The 12,111-nt window shown below is 41.8% G+C and overlaps 1 protein-coding gene across 2 annotated transcripts in view; it reads right to left on the bottom strand.

The window, feature by feature from the left end:
* Window positions 1–12,111, bottom strand: part of TSPAN8 (tetraspanin 8) — a 50,949-nt gene that overhangs the window by 7,630 nt on the left and 31,208 nt on the right. For both annotated transcript variants that reach the window (XM_067563930.1, XM_067563931.1), the window contains 4 exons: window positions 8,024–8,086; window positions 5,216–5,344; window positions 3,562–3,636; window positions 3,363–3,470 (listed from right to left, as the gene is read on the bottom strand). In XM_067563930.1, coding sequence (XP_067420031.1) covers window positions 3,363–3,470; window positions 3,562–3,636; window positions 5,216–5,344; window positions 8,024–8,086 — 375 coding nt within the window. The remainder of the gene's footprint in view (window positions 1–3,362; window positions 3,471–3,561; window positions 3,637–5,215; window positions 5,345–8,023; window positions 8,087–12,111) is intronic.

Raw genomic sequence — 12,111 nt, 5'->3', positions numbered from 1 at the left:
TTAATGCCGGGAGTGATCTCTCTCTTGGAGCAGGAGTCTGCCAGCTCTGAGCTATTGCCTCATTAGAGACCTGTAAAGTGAAGACCTCAGGCTGGGGAAGGAAGGACGGTTAGAGTTATTAGAGCTTGTTAGAATATTATTGTTCTTTGTTTTGCATCCTCATTCATAAAGTCTTTATAAAATGTTTGCCTTCTCCCATAAACCCACTGTGTCATCATTCCAGTGTTGCTTGGATCAACGGTCATTTATTTTAAAGAAGATATCAAATGTCAATTAGCATTGTAAGATGGCATGCAATATGTAGCTCTGTGATGGGGTATACAAACACCCAAACTGGGACGGAATGGGTGTAAGGATTATTCTAGGCCCAGCTAGCCCCGCCCCTCCAACCTGTAGAGCATGCTCCAGCTGGAGACAGGGTTGAAAAGGGAGCAACCCAGCTCAGAAGGAAGAGGCTGGGGAGAAGTGCAGACCTACCCTGAAGACTCCTCCCACCAGGGGCTGGAGAAACTTCCCTGAAGGAATAGAACTATATGCAGAGCCCAGCCGGGGCTGCCAGTTTTAGTTTCCTTTTTCCTTTTTCTTTACCTCTTCTCTGGGACCAGAAGCTGAGGGAAGGAAGCAGTGGCAGGAAGCGACCCAGGGAACATAGCTCAGAGAACCCATTCAGGAGGCTCAGTGCTGCTGACCCTTCTAGGGCTCTGGGTCAAAGACTGGTGCAGCGGGTGGGCCCAGGATCCTCTATCACTGCCCCACAACTGAGTAGGTGCTAACCCATAGGCTCCTCGGCCCATTGAGGATCCTATAACAAGCTTCGTCTTTCATAGTGTATTTAAAATAAATAAAAACATGTTAGCTAAAACAAACTACTCTAAATTCCATCCTCTTGTATCATATTTGTGTTGGAAAGGAAGTTTCTCTGAAGGTCAGAGAAAAAGATTGAGACATTTCAGGCACCACTTAAATGAGAAATTGAACAATCATTGCTAGTCTAAACTAATGTAGATGCCACAGATAAGTGCTTCGCCGACAGAGAGTAGCCAAAGCATTTGAGCAGGTGAGGTACTTTTTACATTAAAAATTCTTTAGTGCTTTTTAAGAAGAAATTGAAAATATTTATATTTTATCTCCTGCACTGGCCAAATTCTAAGGCCTTTTATTAGTTATTGAGTTCTTCCTCAGGTAAATTCCAGTCAAAGTTCTATGGAGCCCCAGATAGAGTTTAAAGACAGAGGGTGGTGACAGAACCACAATCCACCCTAGGGATGAATCCCCATTTGAGCACAGGGAGTGCACATTGCACCCCTCACGCGCCCCTAGCTATGAATCAAGACTCATGAATGTGAATCGGTCTCTTTCCTCCAGAGCAGATAAGGTCCACTGGCACAGCAGTCAACAGACCTAGCATTATATGAGGTATTCATAATAGTTAGTGGAGATAGATCCAGGATGCAAAGTTTGGCTCTTTATCTAGCTTTCCCTGATTTTGAGCAGTGTTTGAATCTAGGGGTTTAGTCTTTCTTTTTATTCAGTCTGACAAGTTTTAGATCTGGATCCAAATTCAAGATATTATTAGACTATAATCAAGTCACTCCTTAACCTTCTCTTTGTTAAGCTAAATAGATTGAGCTCTTTGAGTCTGTCACTATAAGGCATGTTTTCTAATCCATCAGTCATTCTTGTGGCTCTTCTCTGAACCATCTCCCGTTTCTTAACACACTTCTTGAACTGTGGGCACCAGAACTGGACACAGTATTCTAGCAATAATCACCCCAGTCCCGAATATAGAGGTAAAATAACCGGTCTGCTCCTACTTGAGATTCCCAAGCTTATGCATCCCAGGATCTCATTAGCTCTTGTTGGTAGCTATATGGGAAACAATTATTTAATAATGGTCTCTTCAATCTACAAGAGAAAGATATAACATGATCCAATGGCTGGAAGTTGAAGCTAGACAAATTTTGAAATAAGTGTAAATTTTTGACAGTGAGGGTAATTAGCCATTGGAACAACTTACCAAGGGTCATGGTGGATTTTTTATCACTGACAATTTTAAAGTCAAGATTGCTTTAAGAATTATTTTGGGGAAGTTCTATAGCCTGTGTTACACAGGAGACCAGATAATCACAATAGTCCCAGCTGGCTTTGGAATCTAGGAATCAAAGGTTGGATATGTTCAAATTCAAAGGTTTGGTTCAGGTGTCTCTCTGCTGATCTGTATTTGGTTATAGGCTGCAGACCCTGTAATCTCCATAGCAGTAAGAATGAAGCTTACAAAACCAGCAGAATGGATTTGCAGATCCTGCAAAACACAAGCAATACCTGTGGGCCTTCTAAACTCAGTAGATAAAATCTGCAGATCTTGTAAGCTGCATAGTGGTATAACAAGTACAGAGCTTACGTGGCCCTCAGGAAGGGGCTGGAGACAAGGGACAGATGTAAATTCTCTTGGCAACATGTGAGGATCTTGAAAGCTTTGTATTAGTGGCTTTCTATGTTACTTACAAGAACTGCTTTGTGTTCCTAATTTCCTTGAGTCAAGTTGTTTGGTTGAAGAAATTTACAAGATCTGTAGGCACAAAGCAGAGTTTGTAATCTATGAACCAAAGTTATTTGGTTTAGTTTCTTTGAATCGAGCAATTTAATTTATGGAGCTTAGATACATAACAACATCCTGACTTTGTAAACTCACATGGCCCTTAAATTATTTATAAACTTTATATGGAATTTTGAAGTTCAAATAGTTGTAGTAAATGACTCCAGACTCAACCATGAAACCTTCTAAAATATAGCTCAGTAGTTCTAAGTGAAAACAAATGAATAAAACAAACTTGGAATTTCTACACAAGCAGATATGATATTCCTAAAAAAAAATGTTAGATAGCTACCAAAACCTCTTTTCTTCAAATGCTCATGTCTCAAACACACTTTGTGTTCTGACACCATACAGGTACTTAGATAACACAACAGAAGAAAGTGGGATATCAAACTTCTCCAAAATATTCCTCTAGTAAGAGACTTTCAAAAAGTTAAATGATGACTCATATGTAAGATCAGTGGCTGGGATTCTATGTAGTGGAAGCTGGACATGGGGAACTGCATAGTGGTGGATTCAATGACTATTCTAAACCCCTACCTCCAATTCTTACACATAAACTTCTCTGCAGGGAAATCACCACAAAGAATAACTCCATGCCACACAAAGAGAACAGCATTCCCCTGTACACTTTTTAGCTGCATTCAGGGCAGTTTGTCCTTTTTCAGAAGAGTGATAATCAACTCTGTGATAGTGTAGTGAGAAAGCAAGGATTAACTCTACATCAAATGCAACAGATGGACAGATAACACCTGCCGTCAATTACCATTTTCTCAAACTTCTGAAACTTCTCTTGAAATACTTGATCTTCCTGGGTGCTGCTTTGCAATATCTTTGCATCATCGAGGAGAGTCTTGTTAATGGCTGTTTCTATCTGGAAATCAAGTGATATTATATAATATTAGTTCATATTGTATGTAACATACTGGAAAGAATTCAGCAAATGTGATTACACCATACAGTACCTGAGACTTATACACTGCTCCTAAAATACCTGCTACGACCTGAAGGAGCAGGATCAAAAGCAGTCCAATAAAAAACTAGCAAGAAAACAAAGAGGGAAAATGTTAATACTTTTGATCAGCAGATGATCATTTTTTTCTAGCTTGGTGACAAACTATTATTTACATGAATGGAAACTTTAGTGGAGTAAATTTACATCCTGGTTACAGCTGATCAAAGTATTCATCCTAACTATATTTAGGACAAAATTTGGCCTTTTTCTGTACACAAATGCCCTGGGCCTGTGAGAGAGATGATGTAGTGTTTCACTGTTCCTGGAGGAGCAGCAGGAGCTATTATGTCTCAGGCAGGCACTATCTCGCTAAAGGCTGCTAAGTTCACATGAGCACTGCATATTGTGTTCCATCCATTGGCATGGTATAGATTGCTGCCCTCCCTAGTACAAATGGCTCATGCAGCTCCATGTGTGACATTTTATGCAAATGATGCAACGAACTAATTTGCATATTTGGAGAAACCTAATCTTCAATTTGTGGTGAATATACTGCATTCCAAGGAGTGTGGGGTAGGATGTAGAGCTGCACAGTACTTGGCTGCTGTGGTTAAGGTAGGTGAGGGATGCTGGGTAGATGGATGGGTGCTGGGTAGGGTAGCTGGGTAAGGCAAGCTGCAGGTGGGGGGTCAGGGTGTGATGGGGGATGTATGAGGTGACTGGGTGGGAGATGACAGGGGTGGGAAGCTGGGGTAAGATTGTCAGGGGGAAGCTGAGTGGGAGTTGGATGGGGAGAAAGCTGGGGGCTGGGTAGGGGCTTTTTTAACCCATCACTGGGTCCCCTTCCCCTTCTATTCCCATCATGGCTGCCAGCAACTGCTCCTTCCTCTCTGAGGCTATGTCTTCACTAACGGTGGCAAAGTCGCCGCCGTCAGATTGACTTCTCTGGATCGACTGAGCGGTCAGTGAAGACCCGCTCAGTCGATTCAGAAATCAACATATTAAGGCCATCTTCTCAAGTGGTGTAGTGCTGCATCAACGGGAACGCGGTTCCCGTCAGTGCAGTGCAGTGAAGATAGTGCGCAGAACAGAAGCAGAGAAGTCGACGGGAGTTACGCAAGTTTTTTGCATAGCTTGCGTAACTCCGGTCGATTGCTGCCGAATCTCCGAGCTAAGTGTAGATAAGCCCACAGATCCAGAAGAGGAGAGGCAGAGTGCCCACAGTGGCCATTGCAGACAGGACCAGCTTCAGGCCATCCCCACAGCTGGCAGAATCCCTGACAGGGCTATCAAATGTAAGAGTGTCAGACCAGACGCATGACACTTGGCAGCTATGCCAGCGCACCAGCCCTGCTGTGTGCAAACTATCCTTTGGGATAATTTCTTCCTCAGGGTTGAAGAAGGAGTTAGCAGTCCCAAGAGTGAAGGAACTGCTATCATAGGAAGCCACTAATATGACCCAATGTTTTGGAAACCTTCCTGACCCTGCTTACGGAAGTTGCCTTTGTCAAACAGTGAGAAGCACCCCACCATGCGTAGGGTGGAATTGGTCCAAACAAAACTGCCTCCAATTACGGCCAGTCTCATTTGCAAGGGACTTTTCCACCAGCCCTAACTTTGGTTCAAAAAGTTTAAGTGAAGATTTTTTCTTTTTGTGACCCTACCAAGAGCAGCATGCACTGGCTTTCCTTCATCGCTCCACAGCAACCCAGGAAACCAAGGACCATTATGATGGAGCCGACTGCTATCATCAGGTCAACAGCTGCAAACAGGCTACTATCTAAATGGAGATCCTGTAGAAAGAGAGAAACAAAAACTCCACTATAAGAAAACCCTTTCTAGAAGAAGGGTAATTTGTTAGATAACCTGATCTACCCCACCTTCGCTCCAAAAAAAAAAAAAAAAAAGGGTGAAAAAATATGATTTGTTCTGTTGTCAACCAATGAATATCTGTTTTTACTTTATGTAGAAAAAAATGATTACCTGGAAAAGTTCTATGTTATTATTAATCTAGTGTTTGAGGCGGGAAGTTCTTCATGATGATCCCAGAAATGCACTCTCTCTGTTGCGCTTCCTGTGAGAGCACTCCTCAGAATAATACTGGATACATCACAGGGCAAGGTAAGATAAATTTTTCCAACGCTTCTATTTGTTTAAAACTGGTTCCTCAGGATTACCTTAAGGGATGGTGTCTGTATTTTGATGTGTGTGATATTTACGCAAACAATTCCTATAATTCAATATCATTAAATATCAATGTATTCAGTTCCCATTGGGCATGAGGAGGGCCATATGTCAAAATCAAGAAAAAATAACAAAGAATATTTTCAAATGTCACTGTTGCCAAGATTAGTAACAATGTCTGGAAGTTGTCACGTTTATCTTCTGATGGAAATAGAAAAGGTGTATATAGATTAGTATAATTTGAGGAAAGCAGTGTGCTTTCCTTTTCCAAGTTGAAATGAACCTCCTATTTACCGTTAGAGAGCTGTATTCATCTACAGCCAAATCCTGAAATGTTTACTCAATTAATACTCAGATAAAACGCACATTGACTTTGAATGGGAGCTTTGCCTGAGTGAAGACTGAGAATGGTGTGTAAAGACTTCAACATTTGACCTCTAGTTCTTAATTCTGCAGGTAGCAACTGAAGCAGTTCAGCTATTTAGAACTAGGGATCCAAGTCAGGAAAGCACTTAAGTACATATACTTTAATACTCTCCTGAATAGAAATGCTTTCCTGACTCGAGGCCCCGCAGAGCAGTTGTGATTAAGGAGTCCCAGGTATATATGGCCCTTTGGGGAAGTGTTCTGTATAAAGTCAATAAGACAAGTGCAGCAACTTGAGCCTCTGTAGAAGATTGGGAGATTAGAGAATGGAACTTGTCTTCTATCCTCTTATGTAACAAAGAGGGTCAAACCTCTCCACTTCCCCACCACCAATGACTTTATATGAAATATGGCCATATTTCATTGTACTAGGGTACTCCATGAATATTCAGTGTGTTCTTTCATGTCCACACTCGGGCAAAGGTGGGAGTTCATTCTGACATTGACTGGCTGCAACACAGCCAACCACCAGCGGTAGGAAGCCAACATCTTTTTTTTTTTTTTTAATTGTAAATGTGAAAGTGTTGATCAAAGACATATTGTTCTTGATTGATGGGAAAAGTGCCCTGGCTCAAGATATGGCAACAGACTGACAATCAGAAGTCTTGGCACTTTAATCAGCCTTACAAAATCAACCTGGAAGTTGGAAAAATTGTTTCCAACATGAATAGCCATTTTTTCACTTCTGGAATCAGTCAAGAAGCATTTTGAGAACAAAATTACTCACAAAGTTTCAAATCCATTTATCTCCCTCTGGCCCAGATTCATGCACTGAGGAAAAGAGTTATATTTCTCAAGAGCATGGAGCTGGATTTTTCACCCCTCTCAATATAGTAAATCTTAAAAGCACAGAGCTTCTCCCATTCCACCAAGCCCTCCATGCTAACAAACCAGCTTCTCACTAGGGGAGATTCCTGAGCCATGGCAGATGAAAGAGTTGCTGTTACAGTGCGACTCCAATGGAACTGTGCTCTCAAGGTCCATTGACAGTAGGTTGCAGAGGGTCCCAGAACCACTAAAGAAGCAAAGAGCTTCCACACAGAAGGCCTTAGCATCTCACATATTCCTCAAGAACCTTAGATGATAGAGGGTGAACTCCCTGGTTATTTTGCAAGGAGGGAAGGTGATAGGTGAAACTCCAGTGAACTGATCCACAGAAATTCCATGAAAGGAACCTCAGGGAGTTTTCCTCCCTCTCATCTCCAGCAGGATTTCTGCAGGAGAGAACAATGTAACCCTACATAAGGACTTCTTGATTTGGCTACCTTAGGGCCCTGTCCTGCAAATCCTTACTCATGCAGTAAAAAGGGTTACAGGATTAGGCCTTGCATTTTTACAGTTTTATTAGAAACACAGGGAAAATATTTGCTTACATGTAAAAGCAAAAATTGCTAAGAAAATAGACATCCCACTTTTGGGGAAGGGTTAGAAAGGCGGAAAATTCAAAAGGGTTCCTGAGTTTACTTAATTCTTTTTCTAAAATGATTTGGATTGACTTTTGAGGGAACAATTTGTTATGTGAGTACTGATCTTTCTCCAACATTGAAATCAATGGCCTAATTCCCCTTGACTTCAACAGGAGCACGCTCAGGCCCATGTCGTACAATGGAAATCTAAGCAGCTTTGTCACCAACACTATATACATATATAGTAGGTCCACTAGGAGAAGCTCACTGCACACACACCTCTGCGATTGCACCAGTCATTACATCTGACCACCTGACTAATTCCTTTTTGTTTAATTTTAGAGATCACAAGCTCAGGGAAATTACTGTGGAAAATGAATGTGCGTCTATTAGCTGACAGTGTTTTAGCATTTTAGGGTGAAAACAATGTTTTTTTATAGGACAGAAAACATTTACCTCCTGAGCAGCCTTGCTTACACGTATCCAGATAGAGACCCCCAGAATAATGCAACCACACACCTGTGGAGGAAAAACATTTAGACACATCAGTAATAACAACAACAATAATATCTAGCTCTCAGCTATAGTGCTTTCCCTCACTAGCTCTCAAAGTACTATATAAAGGAGATAAGTATCATTATCCCAATTTTACAGATGGGAAAACTGAGGCACACAGAGGGGAAGTGACTTGCACAAGTTTGCAGTAGGGCGCAAAAAACATGGTAACGTAAATCTAGCATAGTGGCAAGACTAGGCCTGATAACCTAGGTATCAACTTAAAATAAAGCAAAAGTATGCTAACTGCAAAACTGGTTTAAAGCAGCTAAAAAAGTAAAAAATTACCCACAGCTTATAGCAAATTGGGCACTAAAAACACGAATTATAAAAAAAATAATAAGTGCCAGCAAACCAATCCCTCAGCAAATTAAAAAGTAACCAATAGGCAAATTGTCAAAATAAAAAAAAAGATTATATCAAAGTAAAAAATAACACACTGCTGTAAAGCTCTCCGTGGACTCTCGGTTTTCAAGGGTGCCACGTGGCAGGTCTGCTCCTGGGGCAGCCCGCTTTCAAAAAAAAATGGGGCTTCCCTCCCTCATCCTGGTAAGCACCTAAATTGCATTGCTAGCAGCTTAAATAAACAAATTTTGTAAACACTGCCTCGTCCAACTGCTCCTTTCTCGCCACCAAAATCTTAAAACACAAACCCTCCGTCTCGGCAAAGTGCATTTGCCCAGCAGGCCAGTAGCGGAGCTGGGAATAGAACCAGCTCTCCTGAGTCTTAGGGTATGTCTACACTGATGGCGGCAAAGTCGCCGCCGTCAGATTGACTTATCTGGATCGACTGAGCAGTCAGTGTAGACCCGCTCAATCGATCAGGAAGTCGATGTATTGAAACCACTCCTCCAGTGGCGCAGTGCAGGGAAGACACCGCGCAGAACAGAAGTAGAGCAGTTGACGGGTAAGTGTAGACCAAGACTAAATTTAGTGCCCTGCACATTAGGTCATACTGCCTCCTTGTACACACACTCAATGTCCAAACTGCACCAGCTGTCTGCAGAGATACTGACATTATCGTACATCAAAGTGAAAGATCAAAGACCTACAGCTCAGGATGCAGCTTCACAGCCAGGAAATTTCATAATATGGTGGTTGAATTTCCCCCACCCACCCCAGTTGTGCAATGTGCTGAGAACCAACTGCCTGTTGTTCCAACCCCAGAGGTGCCTACAGATCAATGATAATTTATGTACGTGGCTTGGGAGGCACTTTGTGATCCTGTGGGATGAGGGTGTATATAGTGGTGTACAATGTTACACTATTTAGAGAAAACCGTATATACCAGAGAAAGAATGATGTGCATTTCCCCCTTCTCCCCTTAGCCCTCCCACTCTTTCTGCTCAGCTTAGACAGTACTTGACCCTCCCCTATGGATTCCACCCTATAGGCCCTCCACAGAGTGCTAGGAAGTGAGAAATGGTTCTGGGTGCAGAACAGATAAAATCCTGTGGGCCCAATATGGCCCAACATTAACGTTCAAGTGCCAAATTTTGAAGTTCTCCCTCATTTGTTATTCAGCTAAACTTGTTCTGATTCCATGGTTTGGTTTGTTTTTTAATTACTTCCCTGGGAGTCTAATTGGCGACTGAGTAAAATCTGAGAACGACTTCAGGGTTTGGATCTAAGTGACCCCTCCACCCCATGTTTTTTTATTGGCTGCAATGGTTGCCTACAAACGATGTGCAGATCCTGGTTTCCAAGAATAATAGCACTGCATATCAAGCTGAGCAGGGGTGAACTATACCAAACTGGAGACATCCCCAGCTAGTTGAAAGCATACATTCTCACTGGCCTCATACAGCTGCCTTTAAGATAGCCTCCTCAGAGCAAAGACGACCCTAATGACTGGATGAAGGATTAGAGACAGGCAAAGGGCCCAACTCTCCTCTCATTCACACTGATGAAACTCAAATTAGAACCACTGAAATAAAGGTAGTTATACTAGTGTAAGTGGAGAACCACATCCAAAGAATGTACTGGTTTGGCAGAATGGATGGGATGTGGGGAGAGAAGGAGAGAGAAGAATCATTTAAGGACAGACTGCCACACTTACTCAATTTCAGTATTACCTTGCTGTAAACTGTTAGTGGTCAGCTTAAGGGTGGTAGAAGCTGACCCTTAAATTTGAGAGAGATGATGATATGGATTTCTCAGTAACAGTGTGACCATTCCTGGACAATCTAAAGTGCAATTGTTCTTTTTATAATTCTTATACAATGTTCCATAAAAAAATCCCTCCCTCACTAAAAGGGCTGGTATAATACTCTATCTCAAATCCCCTAAATGACTTTAGCAGATTATTTAACATGGAACATGGCCAATACTTAAACATGAACACTACGTTTTTTTCTACTTCTAAGTAAAAGTCCTGTAAGTACACTAGTATTTAGGCTGCTTATTGGCTTTTATATATGCACAAAGTGAAACAATAAAAAGAGAGTATATTATTGACCAGAGCTATATCATGTTATCAAATTTTAACCAAAACTTCCATTGAAATCAGTGCAGCTCAAAAACTGATGGTATTATCTGACCCCATGTTCAGGCCTTGGTTTGTGTTACCAAAGAAAATATTTGGCCATGTACCACACATTATGGGCGTTAGGCCAAATGTATTTGCTCAGGTGAGAAGTGCCACTGAGGTAAATGGGACTAAGCTCATGAACAAAATTTGGCCCACAATATTATTATTTACTTAGTTACTTCCACAGAAATATATCAAGAGTAAAAAAAAAACAAAAAAAAACCTAATAATGAGAGCTGGGCCAGAACTAGATTTTCCATTTTGTGGGGAACTCCAATTTCAAAATGTTTCCATTCTGAAATAGAAGAGAAGCAAAAATGTGAGCAGTTTCCTGCAAAATGAAATTCAATTCCCCCCTCCCCTCCCAAAAAAACACATAGTTTCAGGTCAATCAAAATGCTTCTCTTTGATAACACATTTCATTCCAGTTTTGACTTTCTTTTATGTAACACAGTTTTTAAAAAACCTGGAAAAGTAAGTAGTTTCAAAATGGAAAAATCAAAACATTACTTTCTGAGAAGGTCAAAACAGAACTGCTGTTTGCCAGAATCTGGAAATGGGCCATGGGATGGATCACTTGAGGATTACCTCTTCTGTTCATTCCCTTTGAAGCACCTGGCAATGGTCACTGTCAGAAGACAGGATACTGGATTGGATGGACCATTGGTCTGACCCAGTATGGCCGTTCTTATATTTCAGCCTTATTGGAATGCTCCATTCTGATATTTTTCCAAATGAAATTTTGCCAAAATCAATATGTTTCCACAAAATGTTTCATTTTTTTGACAAATCAACATTTTTGGATGGAAAAATGTGCCATCGGAAAATTTCCAACCCACTCTCCAGGTAATAGATAGCAAATAAGTGAGGGCTATATTGTGCCTTTGCAACAAGCCCTGACCAAGGGCCACCCACAGATGCACTGCCTCAGGAGCAGACCAGGACCCAGACTGTCTCTCACAGAATCACAGTCTGGTGCCTGGTTCCCCCACCCTCCTCCTTCAGGGTCAAGTGCAGTAATCTGTGCCAGCCCTACACTTGATGGAGATTATGGCAGATGTGCTGGCTGTGACGTCTGACTAGAATACTAGGACACCACCCACTTCCTACCCAAATGGGTAGGTGGGGGGAGTAGCAACCACATGGAGACTGCATTCCTCCCTGCACTGTTATATGCATTGCAGGTGGCCTGGGCAACAGAGCAGAGGAGAGACTTACACACCCTTAACTCCCTTGCCTGGATGCATAGGCTGAAAATTAGAGAGTTTCTAACTCTCAGAGGAGTGAGGTTCTGGAACAGCCAATGGAAGCTGTGGGGGGTGGGAGGCAAACAGGCTAATGAGTTTTAAAATGGAGCTTGATAAGTTCATGAATGGGATTGTATGAGAGGGTTGGCTGTGATAGCAGGGGATTGGATTCAATGATCCAGGAGATCCCTTCCAGTCCTGTGTTCTTACAG

This window comes from Emydura macquarii, unplaced genomic scaffold (genome assembly GCF_026122565.2).
Source record: "Emydura macquarii macquarii isolate MOO-44397 ecotype Brisbane River unplaced genomic scaffold, CSIRO-AGI_Emac_v2 contig_2636, whole genome shotgun sequence".
Lineage (NCBI taxonomy): Eukaryota > Metazoa > Chordata > Testudines > Chelidae > Emydura > Emydura macquarii.
Note: the sequence above shows the minus strand (reverse complement) of the source record. Positions and strands in the feature narration are given on the sequence as shown.